Raw genomic sequence first — 22,740 nt, 5'->3', positions numbered from 1 at the left:
TTCCTACTTGGGGGAGGGTCTGACTCAGACATTGATGTTTATCAAAATTCGATCTGTCTCATGTCAGGGCAGGAGAGCCACAGAGTGGTGAGCATCCTACAACTGTGTATCTTAAGAGAACACAATTACAGGTAAGAAATTTTCTCTCTTCCACAGGATGATGCATAATCTTATCCTAATCTTTGCAGGCTTACTTTCTGACCTAAATTTTTTCCTCATCATTTTAGATTCCAATATAAAAAAAATGTGACTGCCTAGAGAGCTCTTTTTGACTTTCTCCCCTTTTTGATTTCTGCAGGTCATTTATTCTGGTGATTTGCATTTATCCATGCTTAATTTAACCAAACTGCTTGATAGGGAGAGAAAACTCAGGATGTTCCATCTGAGAGTAGACCTTTTGGAAGTATTTTGGTACCTGTAGTGAAGAGCGGTTTATTCTCATTCAGTGTCTTCCTATGAATCTTTTCTATTACCTCTTTAGATGTCCCCAGCACAGGGCAGACAACTCTTGAGATCTTTTATCTTCCTTCTAGGCATTTATTTTATGTACTAGTTTGATCCTATATGATCAGAGTCTCTCTTAAATAAATGCCAAGATTTCTTCCTTATCTCTTCCCATTTACCCCATTCTAAGCAGTGTGAAAAGTTGAATAATCATTTTTTATTGGGTTTGGTTTTTTGCTGAGATCTCAATATGTGTAATTCAGGATTTCTCAGTTTTGCCCAGTAGAAGGAATTGATGGGGCAGTATTCTAATATGCTGAAACACAAAACAAAAAACACTTGAGTGTGGAACTGAATGAGTGTGTTGGATTGCATCTCTCACCAGTTGATATGTAATGACCTGGTTAATGCATTTAAAATAGGTGTACTAAATAGTTTTAAATGATTATTGATAATTCCATGATTTTTTTCCCATTATAGCGCTGGATAAAGCAAGCCTTGGAAGAAGGGATGACTCAAACATCATCTGTACCCCAAGAGACTAGAACTCAGCACCTATACCAAAGTAATGAGAATAGTAACTCTTCTAGTATCTGCAAAGACAATGCAGGTGCGTATCTCAAACCGTTCTGAATACATGAGCAATGATTATTTCAGATCCACATAAAAAATTTCAGTATGAATACTTAAAAAGTCTGGTACAAAAAAGAAATGGCATTGTTCTCTAAATAGTTACTTTACATCTGTCTTTACAGAGGAAGAGAAAGATCTCAAGTCAGGGATCAGTTTTCCCAGGACGACAAAGAAGGAACTAGACAGTGTACAGATAACAACAGAAATGGTTATAAAAAGGTTAGATACATTTAAAGTAGTAAGTTTAGGAAATCTATATCCATGTTTATAAAAGGGGAAAGAAGCAAGAAAGATGTGGGGCACTATTCAGGAAAGAATCAAAATTGTAGGTGATTGAGTTGGTGGGGGTGATTGAAGGGGCAGGAGATGAATGAAATAAATGAGAAGTTATTATGAATTGGTTGTTTTCAAAAGGACTTGCACAAACAGTTTAAAATTTTTTGGACGAGGTAGCCTTGAATCCATTTTAAAGTCCTCGTGAGTTTTTAAACTAGAGGGTCATGAAAAGCATCTGGTCCTATTGGTTTTCACAGACTCTTACAGGATTTTTAATTGAATTACAGTTGAAAGCACTGGTGCGTGAACTTGTGATACCAGCTTAACTTGTTTTGGGACAGTCTTCTTACCAAAGTTTCTTCTGTCAGTATTAACTGAAAAGTTCTCTGTGATTTCTATGAGTTTATCGCTAAATGAGTTTTGTGAATATTATGCAAACAAAACAAAATAGCAAAATAAATTAGATGCTAAAGGTCATGTAAGGCTACAGCTAACATGATAATAGTTCAAGTTTTCCTGAAAACCACTTCATTGTTTCTATTCAGTGACTTGCTGAGTAAATATTAACGAAATTAAATTAAATAGGTTTGTACTAGTAGTATCTGCTTTATATTAAGATTCTGTAAAATCTTGTATTTGGAAAAATCTAGGGTACTAAAAATGTATTCTTTCAAATTTTTTACTTAGTTTATTTTTCTTTCTCTAGATTGGATTATACCTTATAAGTTATTACATGTGTAACCTCAGGATAATAAAATCCCAGTGTAGAACATCTGGAAGATAAATGATACCATGTATTTAAAATATTTTGTTCTCTCCTTCAGCAAAGATTAGGGAGATTTACTCAAATCAGATTAATAGAAAGAAATGCCGATACCAGATTCCTATCAATATTATCAATTTATTGGCAGCTTTTCTTTTTTTTTGAACTTTTTTATCCCCCCCCAAACTCCCCCAGTACATAGTTGTATATTTTAGTTGTGGGTCCTTCTGGTTGTGGCATGTTACGGTAAGCTGCCTCAGCGTGGCCTCATGAATGGTGCCATGTCCGCACCCAGGATCCTAACTGGTGAAACCCTGGGCCACCAAAGCAGAGCGCTCAAACTTAACCACTCGGCCACAGGGCCAGCCCCAATTGGCAGCTTTTGCAATATAGTGAGAATATAACTTAACTGAAGTCTATCTTGTATATACACATTTGCACATTTGTATTTGTGTATTAAGTGTGTATTTGAGGTTGGGAAGAGGAGGTCGTATAGCAGTTCATGTCCTGACTCGCAAAGACTCAGGAAAAGTGCCTTTTACTACCTGCCCTGGTTGGAATGGAATTAGGACTGTTAGTCACCAACCTTTATTGAACATCTGCTCTCATCTGTAGTAGTGAGAAACATGCAGAGGACACACCTTGCCCTTAAGGAACAACATAAACAGAAGGAAAATGTTTAATTAAAACCAAACAGCAGTCAAATGAGTGACTTGGGATATTGCTAGAAGTTAGTGTAAATCCTGAGGAATTATTTTAATTTGTTGGTTTAGTTTTGTTTTTTTCAAAAAGACCAAGGAGATGTTAAGAAAGACATGGGGCCTGCCTGGTGGCGTAATGGTTAACTTTGCACACTCCACTTCAGTGGCTCAGGGTTTGCAGGTTCAGATCCCAGGCACAGACCTATATACCATTCGTCAGGCCATGCTGTGATGGTGTCCCATATACAAAATGGAAGAAGATTGGCACAGATGTTAGCTCAGGGCCAATCTTCCTCACCAGAAAAGAAGAAGAAGAAATTAAAAACGAAAAAGAGAGAGAGTCCCACAGACCTGAATTTCAAAACCAGCTCTACTATTTACTAACTATAGATGTTGAGCAAGTTAGTAAACATCTCTGAGCCTCATCTGTAAAATGGGAATAGTAATATCTGTTTGTAGAGCTAATTTGAGATTAAATGATGTGTATAAAATGCTTAGTGCAGTATCAGACCCATAATAGGAATTATTACTTTCATTTTTCTACACAAAATACTCTTACTTGTCAAGTATTTATGGAGCACGTGTAGAAATTAGTCAAGTAATAGGATACATTAAAGATTCTAAGTTCCTAAAAGCTAAAGTTGTATAGAAATGAAAGGTATTACTACTATTCAGATAGAGGAGGACACAATGTTCATTATTTGTAAATAATGTAGAAATGTACCTAGGAGAGCCTGAATAATCGACTGAAAAACTTATTAATAAGAGTTTAATAAAACCTCTAGGTAGTACATATGCAGAAATTAAGTCTTTATGTACTAAGAAAATGAATGAAGAAAAATTTTTCGTTCTCAAACTTAACAGAACTAAGAAACTGCTTAGGAATAACCTTAGTGGGACATGCGGTGCAAACCATTACTGAGAAAGTCGAGGAAATGAAGGGAAATTCTGTATTCCTTAATGGAAAGAAGAAATATAATCAGTATCTCTTTTTCTCCCTCTCTCTCTTTCTGTCCCTCTGGCTTCATATAGTTTCCATCAAACTAGTTCGTTTTTGGATTTTGGTTAAATGATCTTGAAGTTTATCTTAAAAAATAAACAGGAAAATAATTGAGAAAAAATTGAAAAAGAGTCATGATGAAGAAGTACTTTCCCTGGAAATATGACTGACTTCTAATATGAAGCTGGAAGCTAGTAATTAAATGACTATTATTACTATAATTACTATTATTACTAAATTACTATTATATATACTGATTAGTATAGTACTGGTGTGAGAATGGATGTATATATGGAACAGAATAGCCAGAAACAGGCCTTATATAAATGAAAGATTTGGTAAATTATTCTGAAATTTTTGCTTACTTGGAGGATTGAAAAGAATTAGATCCTTGCCAAAGCAAATTCTGTGCACATTCAAATATTTTTTTTAGAAAGTCAAACTTGAATGACGTTTCTCTGTCTGTATTGTCTCTGAACTAATAGAGGACAAATATATTGGGAGAAAGGATTAGCAGTAAAAATGACAGCAGTGTAATATCCATTGTAGCAATTTGGTAACATTAAAAATATGCTTTAAAAATATTCATACTCCTTAACCTAGTAGTAGTTGTTCTAGGTATCTGTTCTGCAGAAATAAGCACGGGCCAAAATTTCTGTAAAGTATTAGCTGTACAATTATTAATAATTGGAAAAATATACAGGATAAAAACAACCTGGATTTCAGCTGATAAAGGAATAGTAGAATTTGTGGTTTATTTTTATGTGTGTAAACTTTTGATGGACTACTACACAGTGTCACTAAAATTTTTACTCATGATTCGTTTTATCAAATTAACTTAACCCCCCCAAAAAATAGCATAGTACTACTTTTAAATTAGATTTCAATGATCTGGATCTTGAATCTCTAAGAATATTAAGAGAATGGTATGTTACAACCAAATAAAATTTCTCCTGGGAATATAAGGGTGGTCCAATATTTGAAAATTATGCAGGCCAGATGGAAGAGGGGGAGTAATAGAAATCTGAATTTAATGATATTTAATTAATTTAATCTAATAAAATAATGTACTTAGAATTTTTTTTTAATATCTATCTGAAAATGGTTGCCAGTTATGCTTCATTGAAAGCATGGTTGAAAACTAGTTACATTAAACCTTAAAATGGGTTATCAAATTATCCCTCTAGTACTGTTATTTTTTAACACTGTCTAGAATTGTTAGCCAAAATGATTAGCAAAGAAAACTGAGATAAAAGTATTACTAAAGAGGATGTATGTGTTGTCATTGTGTACAAATAATATGCTTATCTATCTGGAAAAGCCAAGAGAATTAACTAAAAAACTGGAGAGATCAATAGGGTAGCTTGGAACAAAAATGTATAAACATTTTCTTATATATTAATAATATTTGGATAACATAAAAGGAGAAATATGTCCAGTTCACAGTGCTAACAAAAAATAGAGAATACTGGTGAGTAAACTTAATTAGAAATGTGACAAATCTCTAGGAAGAGGGATATAAATGAAGACATGAGTAGCTGAACAATTGTGCCATGGTGCTGAATGAGAATTCCCCAAATTACTCATGAATTCAATACAACTCCAACCAAATTTTAACTTTTTTTTGGTAGTATGAGCATGGTTGACACATGATTTCTGCAGTTCATTGTCATGAACCAGTATACTACAATAGCCAAAATATTTTGGAGAGCCAGAGTAGAATAACTGGAATTGCCCCAACACTTTTACTAAAATGGATGTCAATATTGATTCCGTTTGGACAACAAGGGTACAAAATAACATTCAGAACTAAACCCAGTATATGTAAGACTCTAATTGGATAAACGTATTTCAAATCAATGGAGAAATTATAATCTATAAGTATAAAAGATTTTGGAAGAATGTGCTAGCAATTTGACATGTGAAAAGGATAGATAATCACTACCTTATGCTAAAGTATGTTCTATTTGAGTTAAATTGAAAAATTGAAGATGGAGATAAAAGGAAAATAGGCCAGTATTTTTTATACTCTTGGGGTAAGGTGGCAGAGACAAATATGATGTCACAGGCAGAAAATCAAATTATTGATACATTTGACTAAATAAAAATATAAAACATTAAATAGCCAAAAAAGGCTATTAATAAAATTAAAAGGCAGTGAGCAACCTTGGAAAATATAATTGCTGCATTTCCAACAAAGGGTCATCATCCTTGTTATTTAAAGAGTCTTTACAGATGAAGAACTAGACCAACATGCCCATAGGATGCAGGCTAAAGGACATGTGCAGACAGTTCGCACAAGAATAAACAAAACTAGTGAGCCAAAGGACGTATTCTTTCATTTAACAATCCTACATCTACCAGTTTGTCCTCAAAAGTAAACAAGTGCAGAAATATGTAAGAGCAAGATTATTGGTCATTGAGACATATTTATAATAGCAAAAAATTATACTTAAAGGGGTTAAATTTTGGTAATACGAATGGTATACAGCCATTAAAACTGAATTGTAGATTTCTCTTCATTGTCATGGAAAGATTTTTTACCGTGTATTTCTGAGTGAAAATAGTAGGTTATTAAGCAGTGCGATTTAGACAGGAGTCAGTAAGGCCGTGTCAAGAAAGAGTTCTAGATGAAAATACACCAGGGTTATTAGCAGTGCGTCAGTTTGTGGGTATGATTTCAAGGTATGTTTGTGTTTCAATATGTGGCTCTTTGTACAATCTTGGGAATTATTTGAGTAAAGGTGAAGAACCATAAAAGATGGATGGGTTTAACCATATAAAATTTGAAAGCTTGGTATGGCAAAAAGAAGAAGAAGAAAAATGAAACTTGAAAAAATAAATTGTAAATATAGTGCTATTAATAGAAAAAAGTAGGCAAATGACTACTGACCTGTGAACTTCGTAAGGACAGACGTTAGGTCTGTTTTGTTGAATATGATATCATAAGTACTTAGTAGATATATTTTAAATGAATTGTAAGTTGATTTGTGGGTAAGAGAGTTCATCCATACTTTTTAACTTTTCTGCAGTGAACTTCATCACTTATATAATTGCTCTTAGTAAATACAGCGTTGGACCTACCAGTATAGTGGTCTTTTAAAAGATTCACTGTTTAAGACTTGAAATATATAAAAGGTATTCTAAATATAAGTCGTGAATCATGTTTGTTTGTTTTTTTTTATACCTAGGCAATTTTCAAAAGGAGAAAAGAAAAATAAGAAAGAAAACTTAGTATCTGGAACAAAAGGAAAATACGAATATTCTTCCAAACTAGGAAAATAAAAAATTCTCAGATATCAGAAAAGAAAATATGCATCTCCAGTATTTTTTGCATTTCTTCTTCCCTCTCCATTTCAGTGTCTGCTACACTAGCTCCTTGCCTCAGAACTCTGTGCTAACTACTCCATTAACACTAAATAGTTTCCCAGTGTCCAGTATTTTCTTAGCCATTGCTGCCGGAGTAATCTTCCTGAAGCATGGCTCTGTCCATGACCCAGTGTCCCAAAACTGCTTGAAGGCCTGGAATCAGCTCACTCCTTCCACCAAGCCTTGGGGGTGTAATTTAACCTCGTGATTAAGAATGCGGATGGGAGCCAGATTACATAGTCTTTATCTTTCTGCCTGTCAAATTCCTCATCTTGAAAATGGGGGCGATGATGATGATGATGATAGTAGTGCTGAATTTATAGAGTTGTTCAAATTAATTCACATGAAGCGTCTAGTATAGTAGCTTGTGTATAATAATTGCTTAAAAGCCTAATTGTTTTTTAACTAACACATAGCAGTATAATCACCTCTATTGAGGTTCTTAAACGTATAGTAGATATGTTTTTATATGTTTTCTCTTTCTTACAAATTTGTAAACCATTTTAAATAGAGTATATGATGACCATTTCTCCCCACATACCTGGTTCAGTGATTTCCATGTAGTAGATATTAAGTAAATAAATCCCTTTTAACTGTAAAGGAATAAAAGTAGATTTTTCCTCTGTGAAAGTGAGGTAGGTGTGTTGGCCTGAGAGGTCACTGAAATATATAATGTAGTAGCTTCCTTTTTAAGTGGACCTAAGAGGTATAGAAAGTAGGATATTTTGATCAGGAAAACAATACCAGCCTAGTTTTTGAAAATAGTTGGGAAAAGTTTTTGTAGAAATCATTTCACACTTGGAAGCACTCCAAACTAGGGGCTGGATACAAGTCAGGTAATCATGTGTCTTTCCTACTAAAGCAGAACGTTACACATTATAGGAAGAGCTGCTGAAAAATGGCAAAACTGTAAGAGAAGATAAAATAAGTATGGCGCATTAGCATTCCAGAAGCTTGAGCTAGTGACATGGCAGTTAAATAGAGGGTGATTTTAACAAAGTGACACAGATTTGAGATTTTCAGAAACAGTGTAAAAAAATATATTTTGCTTCCAGGGATCAGTCATTAAAAATGTCAGATTCATCTGGCAATTCTCTGGGAGAGAGTTTTGAGAATTGTGTGGCAATTAAAGAGTTTCTTTGGGCTTGCGATTTGATTGCAGGAGATACCAGTGGGGTGAGATGAAGAGGAGTTAAGAGCCATTGTGGGCTAGAGATTAATGGCTTTACTGCAGAGCCTCTCTTTAAGCTGTGGTTTCAATCTCTCATCCAAGCTTTGTATTTCACAGACTTGTTGAGCCCATTAAAGAAATGGAAATCTCGTTATCTGATGGAGCAGAATGTCACCAAGTTACTGCGGCCTCTTTCTCCAGTCACACCACCCCCTCCCAATCCAGGCTCAAAGAGCCCCCAGCTGACCACACCTGGCGCATCTCACCCGGAAGAGGAGTGTCGGAACGGATACAGCCTCCTGTTCTCACCAATTGCGTCTCTTACTACTGCTAGTCGCTGCAATACTCCTCTGCAGTTTGAGGTGATTTGGGTTTGGTTCTTGGGAATGCTGAATATGAAAATCATCATTTGCACCTCCTCATTTCAAATATATCATTCCAGATGTTTCTTTACCATGTTCCTTGCCTGTCTCAGCAAGACAATGGGAAACCTCAGGGTCATTGTGACCTATTACCTGGTAGCCTCTCATCTTGGCAGTCCCCATACTTCCCAAAGTAGGAATAGTGCTACACAGATGATGTTCATCTGTCTTTTGCATGCAGTCCATCAGTCTCCATAACTTGAGGTAGTAAGCATGCTAGATCTCCATCTTTATCTTTACTGTGTACCTTGGTTAAAATAGGCCTCTAGCTGCCTAGTAACCATTAATGACACCAGCCTGAGAGCTAAGATTATACTTATTGATCATGTCTTCATTTCTAGACCTTTTAAATCAGTGCAGTGTCTTTCCCTGTTGTTTTCTATTCTTGTTGTGGCCTCAGTGAACGGAGATTTAGAAACCATTGAAATATGGTTTATAGCAAATGAAGGGGTTTTTTCCTACTCCAGGTTACTTTCTCTTGTTAAAAACGCGTTAGGAATGAAAAATAGAGGCTAGCAACATGCATTCATAAGAGACAAATTTATTATGTTCATACTCTGGATTGTTAGAAATGTATGTCTCAGGTGTTTCAAAAAGTTAATTCTGAATCACTTTAGTATTCAAGTTTGGGTGACAGCAGGTCTACTGAATAGAATCCATATGTATAAAGAAACTTCATCTATTGCATAATACTTTATAATCAAATTGAAGACATTTTTCTCTTCTTTCTTAGAAAAATTTGTTCTTGTCACTAAACACATTCAGTTCAGCCCCTAGCTCACACTTCTCCAGATGTGTTCTTTGATAAAGGTGAATGTTCCAACCGATGCCATCCTCCCTATTCAGCTTTTATGAGAGCATGGAAGTTAAGAATACCTGGACTTTTAAGTGGCTAACTCAGAAAGAGGTAGCTAGAAACCTTGAAAGCAAGAAGCAGCCATGTTCTGTGCCTAAATAGACCTTGTTAACTTAACTTTGGAGCAAACCTTTTCCTGGTTACATTTGATTTCTAGGGAAGTTACTCTTTAGGAAATTCCCTGTGGCATTCTTTTTAGCCAGCTAATAAAGCAGATTTGGGCCTTATTAACTTTACTTGGTCTAATTGCAGTTGACTTTTCAATTAGCAACTAGAGTTTGATAGTAAAATTTCATGAGAGGACGTTCTCCCTGTAGGGCAGTAAATTATAGGAAAAGGGTTTCATACTTTATCAGTGCAGGTTTTATCATAATTAACGGGAAATTACAGAAATTAGAAGGTAAGTCGCTTTCTGGAACAGCCGTGTTTAGCACTCAGTGCATTTCCTATCCCTTGTAGCATTTTGGATAACTATGAAACACTATGCAAATGTAAGGTGTTTGTATTTTTTTGAAAAATCAAAGATTGTTTTAGTGATGGATAGTCTAAGCATAATATTAGAATACCAGGAGGGAAAGAAAATATTGTAATATAATAAACAGCCCATCCCTTCAAAAAGTCCAGTGTGTGTTTCCACTATTTTATCTCCTTTAACTAAGGAAATTTAGCCTTTTTCATCAATAAAAAGCAAACTTCACCATCCTAACCATCCTTATCAGCATTCAAATTGCCATACTCTTTCCTATATTCTAGTATAGGGAAGTGTGGGAAGCCTTATTTCTATCCAAGACTAACACAGAGAAATATCAAAAAGGTGTCATAAGTAAAGATCAGCTTGGGGGCCAGCCCGGTAGCGCAGCAGTTAAGTTCCCGCGTTCTGCTTTGGCGGCCCAGGGTTTGACGGTTTGGATCCTGGGTGCCGACATGGCACTGCTTGGCATGCCATGCTGTGGTGGGCGTCCCACATATAAAGTGGAGGAAGATGGGCACGGATGTTAGCTCAGGGCCAGTCCTCCTCAGCAGTAAGAGGAGGATTGGCAGTAGTTAGCTCAGAGCTAATCTTCCTCAAAAAAAAAAATCAGCTTGGTTGAGGGAAGAATATTTTTGAAAGGAAAAATAAACATTTCATGAGAAATCTGTCCAATGCTAAGGGAAGGAGTTGAGACATGTAGTAGAAGAGAACAAGATTATGAGGAGGAGGGCGCATCAAGAAAAAGAAGTGAAGGCTGCATTGGGAGGAGAAGCTTAATTAGCCCCTGCTTTCCACCAGAATAACCCTTCCCTTCCTTTCCTACCTTGAGATCCATACCGCACTATCCGCCTCACACACACTACCCACCCCACCAAATAAAATTAACAGCCAGTACCCTGCTCTGCTAAAGCAGCCTCATTCCCCTATCACAGGATAGGTCTGCCATGCAGGCCACATGTGTCAAGGGTCTACAAGAGTAGGAATCCTACCCTTACCTTACCACTGACAACCCTCAATCCTTGTTACAACTACCATTCTCTCCACTCTTTACTGTTCAGATATTCCCAGCGAGTTCACTGCCCAGTTCCTGTTTAATAAGGGAATGCTGCCTCAGGTGAAAGCCCTAAGGGTAACCCTGTTTAGGACGCAGGGACTGGAAGTGTGCACGTCTGCTTATTTTTCTTTTTTTTTTTTTTTCGCTCTGTTCCCAAAAGTATTAATGGACTTTAGTATCAGAGCACATTGGTAGGGGTGGTCAGATCCAATTAGATCCTGTCAAGAACCATCTGGCCTGTGAGCTAGAGATTCTGTCAGTCATAGCTCCTGTAACCGTCATTCAGGAGGAACTGGCCATCTTCCTAGCAGAGTCAGCCCCCAAGCATGCTAAGCAGCTTCTCTGGATAATGGTAGTAGGCCTGTGTCACATAAGAAAATGAGGAAATGTGATGTTCATAGGGGGGTGGGGGGTGAAGGTAAAAGGTTCCCCTACGGAGGAATAAGTGGTGGGGTGCCCATCAATAACAAATACTCTCATCTAACATAGAAAGAAATATAATAGTGTCAAGTTTCACCAATCTAACTCTTTCCTGATATCTGCTTGAGATGTTTACTTATAGCATGAAACATTATAACCAATTTATCCTTAAATGCTTTCAAAGACACCAGGAAGCATTTTAACAAGTCATTCTGTCTATTGAGAGGAATTCTGCAGTTAAATACCTGCCCCTCAAAAAAAGTTGTGGCTAACCATCTATGCTTGCTTTTACTTTATTTTTTGTTTGTTTTGTTTTGCTTCTTGACTTCGAGTAGATGAATAACAAGATGCTTTTCCCTCCTCTAGAACATATCCTCCCCTGAGAGTTCCCCTGCGAATAGGCCCGAGTCCCTGTCACCCGAGGTAGTTATCACACCATCTCAATCACACTTGGAGGCTGAGAGTGAGTGTGCATGAGTGTATTCCTGAGTGTGTGGGGGGGGCTGGGGGCTCCAAGTGAATGGGGTGATGGGCTGGAGGGTGGCCGATCGGTCACTTAGGTTGAATGAATGTCCAATGTGTGATTGTGATTACTCAGAACCCTCAATGTAGATGGAGGAAAATGAAGTAGCTGTGTGTGTGTGCTGGGGTTTTGTTGTTGTTGGGGGAGGGGGTGGCTGAAGAGTTCTTTTAAAGAAGAATAGAATCTAGAAGTCAAGTTTAAAGGAGGCTGAAGATATGGTAGGAGATGTGTTAAAGTCTAACGAATAAGGTGTGTTTGTTAAATAAGAAAAGTTAGAAGTTGGTAGGAGCTGTCTTTTGATATTTATTATCTTGGGCTGATAAAGGAGCAGCTTATATTGGAAATGGTAGGCAGTGGTTTATGCTTTGTTCCAGGGTTAATCTGACAGCTCTTGTTTAACTGGATGTTTTGGGCTTTGGTTGATAGATTGAGCAGCTTCTTTAGGAAGGGAGAGTCATGCCTCTCACCTTTTACATTTCTTCATAGCTCCTTACTGGGTATACAAGGAAACTAAGTCTGCCCATGACTTTTGTGACATAAGCCTCCATTCTGCAGTGGTTGGGATATGGTTGCCATATAAGTGGCATCTCTTAGGGTATTAATTGAGTGCTTTTCTCAGAAACCCTACTGCTATGGAGATGTTAAATTCAGATTTTAGTGGTAGAGTTTCTTAACTATTAAAAGATTTGGACAAATGTAGTAATGATTAACTCCATGAATCCACATGGAGCCTTTTTCCTCTTGAAGAGAAAGTTACAATCTCTCAAAACATTTCAGAAATTAACTGAACTGTTAACCCCTCCCCACTCCAAAAAAGATTAGTGCTAAACTCAGCAACAGTTGACCAAATTCTGAATCAGTAGGATTTTATAGACCAGTGTGACTGAAAAAGATTGTATTCTAGTGTACTAGAGGTTTTCTGGGTATTTTTTACTCTATCTTGTAAAGAAGGTAAAGTTCTCCTCAGCTGCTAAAGATTCTAAGGTAACATAATTTGGAGGTTGACATGGTGTGATATCTGGGTTTCTGGTACCATTCTTTCTAGAGAGTTAGCTATAGTTGACCTAGTGGTGGAAACATCTTGGTGTTAGGAGGTAATGATAACCAAATAGTAGATGGATTTTTGGGGGGTACATTTCAGATGCTCTACAGTGATGGGCATTAGTGGTCTTTGTGGTATGTTGACATACGTTAGAGGATAAAGAAAGAAGAATTGAGCGGCCAGAAAGTTTTATGAGAAACACTCCTACTTAATGGTGAAAGTGAGTGAAGAACTGGTTGATTGATGTCTTTTAACTAATGCCATTCTCCTTTACTGAACCAGTAACTTAAATGCTTGACTTTCCGTCTACTTTCTACTTTGTTTCACCTTTTTTCCTCCTCCCACCTTCCATCAGTATTGATTTAGAAATGAATGACACCAGAAGCCAGTTTTCATAAGACACCAGTCTTACCTCTGTAGCATACGTGGGGCTCAGGTACATCCCTAATTATACTGCCAGTCCCTTAATGTGTAGTGTAGAGTGACTCAACAAACCTGATGAAAGGCTAAGCAGGCAAAATAATCACATTTGGCCAGTTATCTAGTTTTGACTTTCCCAGTATTCTCATCCGGAAAGACTTTAAAGCAATTTGGGAAAGGCCAGAATTCTTTAGTAATCTGGCCTGTAGACACTGTGGCTACATGGGACTTTTACAGATGTTAATGGCTTTCTCTCTTCTACTTCCATCCCTCTTATCTTTCCTTGTTCACCTTTGCCCCTCTTACCTCCCTTCTTTTCTGCCCTTTGACTTTTTCCTTTCTCCCCTACCCCATGTCTCTGTTGATTTTTATTCTTTCAGCTCTGTCACCGAAAAGACCTGGACTTGACAAAAGTAGGCTACCTTGACTCCAACACTAACAGCTGTGCTGACAGACCTTCCCTGGTCAACTCGGGTCATTCTGACCTGGCTCCTCATCCCTCCATTGGGCCCACCTCTGAAACTGGCTTTCCAAGTAGGAGTGGAGATGGACATCAGACCCTTGTGAGAAACTCGGACCAGGCATTTCGGACAGAGTTTAACTTAATGTATGCCTACTCCCCATTGAACGCTATGCCTCGAGCAGATGGATTATATCGAGGATCTCCCCTAGTAGGGGATAGGAAGCCTTTACATTTGGATGGGGGATATTGTTCCCCTGCAGAAGGGTTTCCCAGCAGATATGAACATGGTTTTATGAAAGACCTCTCTCGTGGATCCATGTCACCTGGTGGTGAAAGGGCTTGTGAAGGAGTCCCATCTGCCCCCCAGAACCCACCACAAAGGAAAAAGGTAAGTGTTTCACATTATGTAGGCTCTTTTGAAGAACGTTAACTGAAAAATTCAGTAGATATTTACTGAGTTATTGCTACGTGTTCAGCACTGTTCTCAGTGTGAGGAAAACACAGATGAGTAAGACATGGTCTCTGCCATGTCTAGTGAAAAGCAGACTGTTTTAATACAATTTGATGAGTGCTGTAAATATTCAGCCAATTTAAATGCCTACTGTGTATGTGCCATACACTTGATAGGCAATTCAGAGGACAGAACAGTGAAAAAGTATGCCAGTTACTTATGTTAGTTAGCACATCCCGTGTACTAGGCACTGTTGAGCTCCTCTTATGCATTTAATCCTCACAATAATTCTGTAAGATGGATGATTTCCCATTTTGCAGGCAGGGAAGCTAAGGCAAGTTGAATAACTTGCCTATGGTCACACAGCTAGTAAATGGAAGAGCCAGGACACTACCCAGGTCTGTCTGATTCCAGATTGCATCCTCTTACTGCCACCATGCTATATTGCCTCCTAGGTTCTGCTCTAATGGAGCTTATGGCAAATAAGACTGAGCTTGCAGATAATTATATTAATAAGTAATTACTTACAATGGTGATGGATGCTCCAAAGGAGCTGTTCAGATGTGGTGAGAACATCTTAACAAGGGAACATGGTTTAGTCAGATGCGTGGATGGTTGCTTTGAGAACGCAGAAGAGGCTCTTAGCCAGTTTGAGGGTGGTGGAATGAGAGGTGACAGGTCACTGATTTAGCTGATTTCAGACAATAAGTAGGAATCAGTCAGCCCACAAATGAAGATGAGGATGTTACAGAAGAGGGAGCAGAGCAAGTACCTATAATGACACTCCATTGAGTGGCCAGTAGGGATGCGATGTGGTTGCAAACAGTTGGATGTTGCTGTGGTATCAGGTGAAAGGTGGGGAGAGGAGGAGAATACAGAGAGAGATGAGCAGGGCCAGGCATAGAGAGCTGGCTAACGAGTTGGGACTTGACTTTTAAATAATGCCTGTTCTAGAAATTACAAAGCCAAAAATGTGTGGTTGTCAACTAGGGACATTTGGAAATGCATGGGAGTATTTTGGGTTGTCACAGCAACTTCCATTTATTGGGCAAAGCTAGAGATGCTAAGTCTTGTGTGTGACAGTGTCACATAATTACAAAGTATCTGTAGTACTTTTGTCAAAATGTAGCCTAGCGGCTTTTTATATTTGCATTACAACAAAATATATTACCATTTGTTATTATTAACTCCTTTCCAAGATTGTGTATAGAAAATGCATACAAAATTGTCTTATTTTCCCTATTTGTTATATTTTACTTTTGGACAGAAAAATGAGAGCCCTAAGGGGATAGAAGAAGGAAGAAACACTGGGAGATAATTTGGAATAAGATAGCAATGGGTTTAGAAGACTGTTACATGAACAATATTGACTATCAGGGACAAAAGTGGAAATAATCTTTGGATTTTTGGTTTTATTCATTGTGTACAAAAATTGTGGACCTCCTGCTATCAGCCAGTTTCTGTGCTGAATATTAAAAATAAAAAGCCAAATAAACTTGGTCTTTGCCCTTGTAGAACATACAGTTTAGTGGAGGAACAAGCAGAACACTGTAATAGGTCCACAGTTGGGGGAAGCACAGTATGCTGCAACAGCAAAGAGGAGGTAAACTGAGCAGGGCAAGGGAGAGGGGCTCACTGTGCCATTCCGGAGGGAATGGGGCAGGTGGACAAGGAGTCAGAGAGAAGTTTCCAAGTGTAGGTTTTCTAGAGCTAGTTGCTAAAATATAAACCACAAGTCATTTCCTTTCTCTTTTTACACTAGTTTCCCTATGTGTAAGGCAGAGAGGAGTAAATCCTTGGGTGTATCTTGGAAAATTGAGCACATTTAAGAACTCTAAGCATTGGCTTTTTCTTTTTTGTTTGTTTGTTTCTATTTCTCTCTCTCTTTTTCAACATCTAACTCTAGGAGTTTCTAGGGGAGGAGGAGGAGCCGTTGGAATCACCTGGGAGGGCTTTTCAAACTACAAAAGCTCCCAGCTTTGCACCTTTCCCTTTTTAGGTGCTTCCATTATTACAGATAATTATAGTATGCTTCTGTTATTGGGTAACTTATCTCACAGGTTTTTCTGAAGGCAGAAAAAAGGTTGAGGTGTACTGGTGAATACCGTTCTTCAAAAGTGTCATCTCTTGGTATATTCTCTTCTTGCCAGTTTGCCACTGATTTAAACATGTAGCCGTGCTTGCTCAGATCTCTCTAACACCTGAAAAGAGTCACCCATGTTGGTGCCTGCTTTGTTTGCATGGCTTGCTAGTGGTTTACTAGGGTTCCATCTTCTTTCCCCATTGCTAGTGATCCCCTAATGATGCCTAGCTAGAGTCCTGTTTCCTGTTTTCCTCCTAGGTCTCCCTGCTGGAGTACCGCAAACGGAAACAAGAAGCCAAGGAGAATTCTGCCAGTGGGGGAGGGGACTCTGCACAGAGCAAAAGCAAGTCTGCAGGAGCTGGGCAGGGCGGCAGTAACTCACTGTCAGACACTGGTGCCCATGGTGTACAGGGGTCCTCAGCCCGGACCCCATCTTCCCCTCACACAAAATTCTCCCCATCCCATTCCTCTACGTCCCATTTGGAGGCGGTCAGCCCGTCAGATTCCAGAGGATCTTCATCTCACTGCAGACCTCAAGAAAATATCAGCAGTAGGTGGTAAGTTTGTGTTTGATGCTTTAGTAATTAAATTTAGGAGGGAAGTATACATCTAGAATCGTTCCCAGTTTTACCTACGTTTGGGACCACTTATCTGAGAAAGCCAGCCAACAGTGCCATCTCTCCTGTTCAGCTGATTTAATAGTATCAGCCACAACCCCCCAGCCTTACAGAAGCAAAGAATTGCCACCAAGCCTACAGAACACCACTTTGGACGACATGTGTAAGCTATTTTATTTGCTGGGCACTATCACTGCCTCTTCTGTTTTCTCATTTTGTGTGAAAGGTAAGTCAACAGTTCAATTCCACTTAAATTAACAACAGATATAATTCCACATGGCAAGCATATACAGAGAGAAAAGACGTATTCTGAAAGGATTTGTCTGGTTTAGGGGAGAATACAAATAAATAAATAATACTAGTGGCAACTACTGAGCATCAGATGAGTGAAGTAGAAAATGAGACAGTTCAGGGATCTTGAACTGAAGAAATGAAGTCTGGGAAAGAAAAGACCTAGCTCAAATGAGTAACGTTCATTACTCTAAGAAACACTTATTAAACTACTACACATGCCAGGCACATGACTTCACAGAAGAGAAAATTTAGCTTTTCAAAATGGAAGTTGAAGTAGACATCTTTAAATCTGCTTTTTCCTTGATTGCTTTTTCTTTCAAAGTATTTATTCTTCTGTGCCTGGCATAGTTTGAGGCAGAGAAAATACCTTGTTTTAAATTGGTCCTGAAGAAGGTCATGTTTAAGAGGATGTTTTAAGTGAATATGTTGTACAACCTTTGTCAGAGCTTCATTTGTTCCAGACTTGACCCTTGAAGTCCTGTGGCATAAATTTGCACCCTGTTGCCTTCACAGGATGGTTCCCACGTCAGTAGAACGACTTCGAGAGGGAGGGAGCATCCCCAAGGTCCTCCGAAGCAGTGTGAGGGTGGCCCAAAAAGGGGAGCCTTCTCCTACGTGGGAAAGTACCATCACAGAGAAGGACTCAGGTGAGCCTATGGCCTTCTGCTGCCAGCCAGGTTCAGGGACACGTGAGCCAGGCTCCACACAGTTCACACCAAATGCTGGGCTGAGGTGAGTCAGTTTCATTTGCAGTTATGTGAGGTTCCAGCTCAGTCTTGCTTCCACTTTTTTGGGCTACAGCATTCTTAAGATCTAGCATTTCTTGCTCTCTGTCTGCTCTTTTTTCCCAAGGGCTACTTTTCTGTAACTCATCTCTCCAAAGTCCTGGATATCCACTTTGATGAAGGATGAAGAGAAAGGAGGAGACGGGAATCAGATCAGGCATTTAAAACATAGTCCATAATTAACCACTCCTTTTTGCCCTTGTGGCATGCTGCACTCAGCTAATTTGTCAGAAAGAGCAGCATGGGTTGGTGGTGGCATTGATGATTTGAATGAACAATGGCTATTTCCCTCATACTCTAAGAAGCCAAGTTGATTTTGTGTTACCTTTCAGATCCTGCAGATGGAGAAGGCCCAGAGACACTGAGCTCAGCACTCTCTAAAGGAGCAGCCGTTTACAGCCCTTCCAGATACAGCTACCAGGTGAGACAAGAAATTGCTCATCTTTGGGCATAGCAGTATGTTCTGGGTTCCAAATGTTTTGTGATACTGGCCATCCTTTGCAGTTGAGATGCCGTCTTTGCATATAATTTCAGCAGCCTTGGAAATAAGTCATCATCTGCTCACCTTCAGGTAATAAATCATGCCAGAAAAATAAAGTGACCAGAGACAGCCATTTTACTGTCTTTGGTATCCTAAAAAGAACAAATGGTTAAGAAGATGAAGAAGAAGAAGAAGAAATAGGGTGTTTCAAATATTCATAAGCCTGGATGGCTTAAATATGGACCTTTTCACCTCGTTTTGCTTTTCCTCCTAACTCTTTCTAGCTCCTGCAGTGTGATAGTCCACGGACAGAATCACAAAGCCTCCTTCAACAGAGTTCCTCCCCCTTTAGAGGACATCCCACCCAATCTCCAGGATACAGTTATCGAACTACTGCACTGAGACCTGGAAACCCCCCCTCTCACGGTTCTTCAGAATCTTCCCTCTCTTCTACATCCTATTCCAGCCCCGCCCACCCTGTGTCCACAGACTCGTTGGCCCCATTTACGGGGACACCAGGGTATTATAGCAGCCAGCCACATTCTGGAAACAGCACCGGCAGCAGTCTTCCAAGGAGGAGCTGCCCTTCTAGTGCTGCTAGCCCTACCCCACAGGGCCCCTCAGACTCACCAACCTCAGACTCGGTTTCCCAGTCCAGCACAGGAACTCTGAGTTCCACCTCCTTTCCTCAGAACTCTAGGTCGTCATTGCCATCAGACTTACGGACTATCAGTCTGCCCAGTGCTGGGCAGTCAACTGCCTACCAGGCCTCCAGGGTATCTGCGGTTTCCAATTCACAGCACTACCCACACCGCGGGAGTGGGAGTGTGCACCAGTACCGACTCCAGCCGCTGCAGGGGTCGGGAGTCAAGACTCAGACAGGACTTTCCTAGGGCTTCTGGATTTGGGCAAACAGAACTGAATGAGCCCATAGCTGCTTCCTTCCAGCTGCCTCTGGAACCTAGGCCGAGCATATTGCTGGGGAAGGGGGTACAAGGTGCCAGAGGATTGGGTCTGGTCGACAAGAAACAAGACTTGTGGTCGCGACTGGCTCTGGCCTTGGAGAAAGATGTAAATCTTGTCTGAAGCAGAGACTATAAAGAAGTTTCTCCCTGCTGTTAAGGGTACATTGTTGACAAGCAAATGGTGTTTCGGTTAGTAACGGTTCTAAGTGCAATGAGTTGTGTCGAAGCCTCCGTCTCCCATCCTTGCCTGTAGCCTGTAGTCACTTGTGCAGTGAGGACATCTTTTTAAATCCCCCCAAAAATATTTTTTTTTCTTTCAAAGGAAAAAAAGTGAAAAGAGCCAATCTCAAAGCCCCAAGCCATCTGAGTAGTGTTAGGGTTTTATGCACTTAAGAAAAAAGGTAGGTATGTTAACATTCACCCTAAGACAACCATTCCAAAAGCAGATAATCTGGCCAAGTTGTGTCCACCAAGAATACCCCCTACCTTTGTCTTAAAATCACCAAGAAATAGGCAGGGATAGTGAAGCTTGGAATGTGCTCTGACAGAGGGGTGCCTGGCTCTCTGAAGAAGAGCTGGAGGTCAACTCGTGATTATTCAGGAGCAGATTACCCTTGTAGATTGTCTGAGCCCCCACCTGTTACCATCCCACTCCCCCTCCCCAAGCTATTTCACAGCTCAGTAACCTATGAAGTAAGTAGGCAAAGAAAAGTGGAATGATAAATGAGATAGGCCAATTGCATTGCTACTTATCAGCTGTTGGCAATAATTTTGATTAGGAAGGATCCCAAGTGGTTTGGGAATTCTTTGAATTTTATTTTTTCTACTCCCAATTAATCAGGAGTTGACGATCCCATGAGTAGGACCGCCTCCATGATTGGGGAGCATGCACTCGTGACTGCAGGGTAAGAGTGGAAAGATGTTTGTGGAGTGGCACCGACAGGGCTGTGATTGTGTGGGCATGTCCCACGTTTCTTTGGGGGATGCTTATTTGGGAGTGGCCCAGGTGAGAGAGTTATAAAGCCACCCGCACACCTAACACTGTTCTGGATGAGAGATGAGAGCAGACTGGCTTCTCCCCATCAGTGCATTGTGCCTGTTGTACACCCCTGGAGGAGCCCTGGAGCCAGCCCAGGTGGGGTACACAATCTTTTTAAATTCCATATGGTTGCCAGCTTATTTCTTTCACTTGTTTACTGTAATATCCGGCGTGTTTTTATTTATCTAATTTTGTATTCAGTTATAACCATGGTAGGGTAGCAGATATATGACAGGTGTAATCCCTGGTGCTGCAGTGGACCTTACTTCTTTTCTTTTGGACAAGATAATACTGTGAGTCTCCTCCTCCTTTCCCTCCAATTTGTTTTCTCCTCTTTTCTCCAGCCTCTTGCATCCCCTTCCTTTCTACCGTCTCCTACAACTATCCATATGCACAGTCTTCTCTCTTTGTGTGTGACTGTTACAAAATTTCACTTTTTCAAAATTGAAATCAGGTGTTTGCTCAAATGAGGGGAGATTTTTTTTTTTTTTTTAATGCTGAGACCTCAGCAGAATACTTTTCTTTTTGTTGTTTCCCCCACAAACCCATCAGTCTGGGAGAGCGTTGGGAGTGGAAATCATGTTGCCTGGGATGCTGGTTTCTTTGTATATTATATAAAACGTATGTAAATGTCTCTCCATTGGGCTGGGGTTTGCATTCTCCCCTTGGCTATTAACCGAGGGGAGAGGCCAGCGGGCAGGCGGCCCTCACCCTGCCTGGCACGTGCAGAGACCCCAGCCACTCTGTGTGGGCAGGGTGCTGTCAAGACCAGACCTCTGGGGGGGGTGGGGGCGGGGGGTGGGGGGACTCTTGGAAGGGAAGAAGTATCACTTCTTTCTCAAGTGGAGTGTTTACACCTTGCTGTAACATTTGAACTTTCACAAGAGATGTAATAATTTTGATAATAAAATTCTTAACCATAATAATCATAAAGTTGAGAACTTCTTTGTCCAGTTCTGTGACCTTGCCTTGCCTGGTTTTCCTAACGCTATCCTTACCTGAAGAGGGCAAGATGGATCCATGTTAAGGAGAATGTGCTCTTGGTAGAGTTATTTTGCCCATAATGGGGCCAGGAATACAGATTGATCTTCCTTCATCCTTTTATGATTAAAGGCCAGTGTTTAATTATGATTCAGGCCAGTTTTAGGGCCAGTCTGGAACAATGGAACTAAACATCGCAGACTGGCTTGAACCAGACTGGAGTTTCTGACCTTGGCCTCATTCATTCAGCAACTACATATTGGCCTTTTTCTTTTCCATCCAAAAACAGTACCAGGCAGTTTTTGGTTGTGGGTTTATGCTGATTAAATGGGGGGTGGGGGTGGGGTGATAAAGTCTCTGCTCTCATGGAGCTTACATTATAGAGCAGGGTGAGAACTAAACCAGTCCATAATTTCACATAGTCTTCACCATGTTGCTGTTTCATAGCAGATAGGCAACTAGGGAGGTTGAAGCAGCCACTCTGGCTTGGTTGATCAGGGAAGCTCTCTGAGGAATTGCCGTTTAACTGAGACCTCAGTGATAAGGTGGCAGTCCTGAGATGAGATGAATAAAGATCATTCTTGGAAAGTTAGAACAGCAGGTGCAAAGCCTCTGAGGAAGAAGCAGCTTGGTTGGGATATAGTGAATGACCAGGGTGAGGGAAGTGGATAGCAGATATCCAATAAGACAGGAAGACAGGGGTCAGATCAGATAAGAGCAGGAGTCAGCAAACTGTCTTCTGTAAAGGGCCATATAGTAAATATTTAGGCTTTGTAAGCCATGTAGTCTCTATCACAACTATTCAGCTCTGCCGTTGCAGGATAAAAACAGCCACAGGCCGTACATGACTATGCTCCAATGAAACTATATTTACAGAAATGTGGAGAGTCAGATTTGGCCTGCAGACTGTAGTTTGCTGGTCCCTGGTGTAGCACTTTGTGGGTTTAATTTAAAGAATCTGGATTCTAAGTACAGTGGTAAAGTCATTGCAGAGTTTTAAGTAGAGAAGTGGCAT

General features: G+C 39.8%; 1 protein-coding gene across 50 annotated transcripts in view; it reads left to right on the top strand.

Moving 5' to 3' along the window:
• Window positions 1-21,677, top strand: part of SETD5 (SET domain containing 5) — a 77,011-nt gene extending 55,334 nt beyond the window's left edge. For 30 of the 50 annotated variants that reach the window (XM_070238528.1, XM_070238517.1, XM_070238507.1 and 27 more), the window contains 8 exons: window positions 925-1,054; window positions 8,475-8,719; window positions 11,948-12,004; window positions 13,947-14,417; window positions 16,822-17,120; window positions 17,988-18,121; window positions 18,592-18,680; window positions 19,025-21,677. In XM_070238528.1, the coding sequence (XP_070094629.1) occupies window positions 925-1,054; window positions 8,475-8,719; window positions 11,948-12,004; window positions 13,947-14,417; window positions 16,822-17,120; window positions 17,988-18,121; window positions 18,592-18,680; window positions 19,025-19,633 (2,034 nt within the window). In that variant the 3' untranslated portion in view covers window positions 19,634-21,677. Of the gene's footprint in view, window positions 1-924; window positions 1,055-8,474; window positions 8,720-11,947; window positions 12,005-13,946; window positions 14,418-16,821; window positions 17,121-17,253; window positions 18,122-18,591; window positions 18,681-18,763; window positions 18,933-19,024 lie in introns of those variants that run through there. The other 20 variants (XM_070238533.1, XM_070238516.1, XM_070238510.1 and 17 more) reach the window with 5 other exon arrangements.
• Window positions 21,678-22,740: the final 1,063 nt, after the last annotated feature.

Source organism: Equus caballus, chromosome 16 (genome assembly GCF_041296265.1).
Source record: "Equus caballus isolate H_3958 breed thoroughbred chromosome 16, TB-T2T, whole genome shotgun sequence".
In the NCBI taxonomy this organism is placed as follows: domain Eukaryota; kingdom Metazoa; phylum Chordata; class Mammalia; order Perissodactyla; family Equidae; genus Equus; species Equus caballus.
The sequence above is the reverse complement of the archived record's forward strand: the minus strand, read 5'-3'. Positions and strand labels throughout refer to the sequence as shown.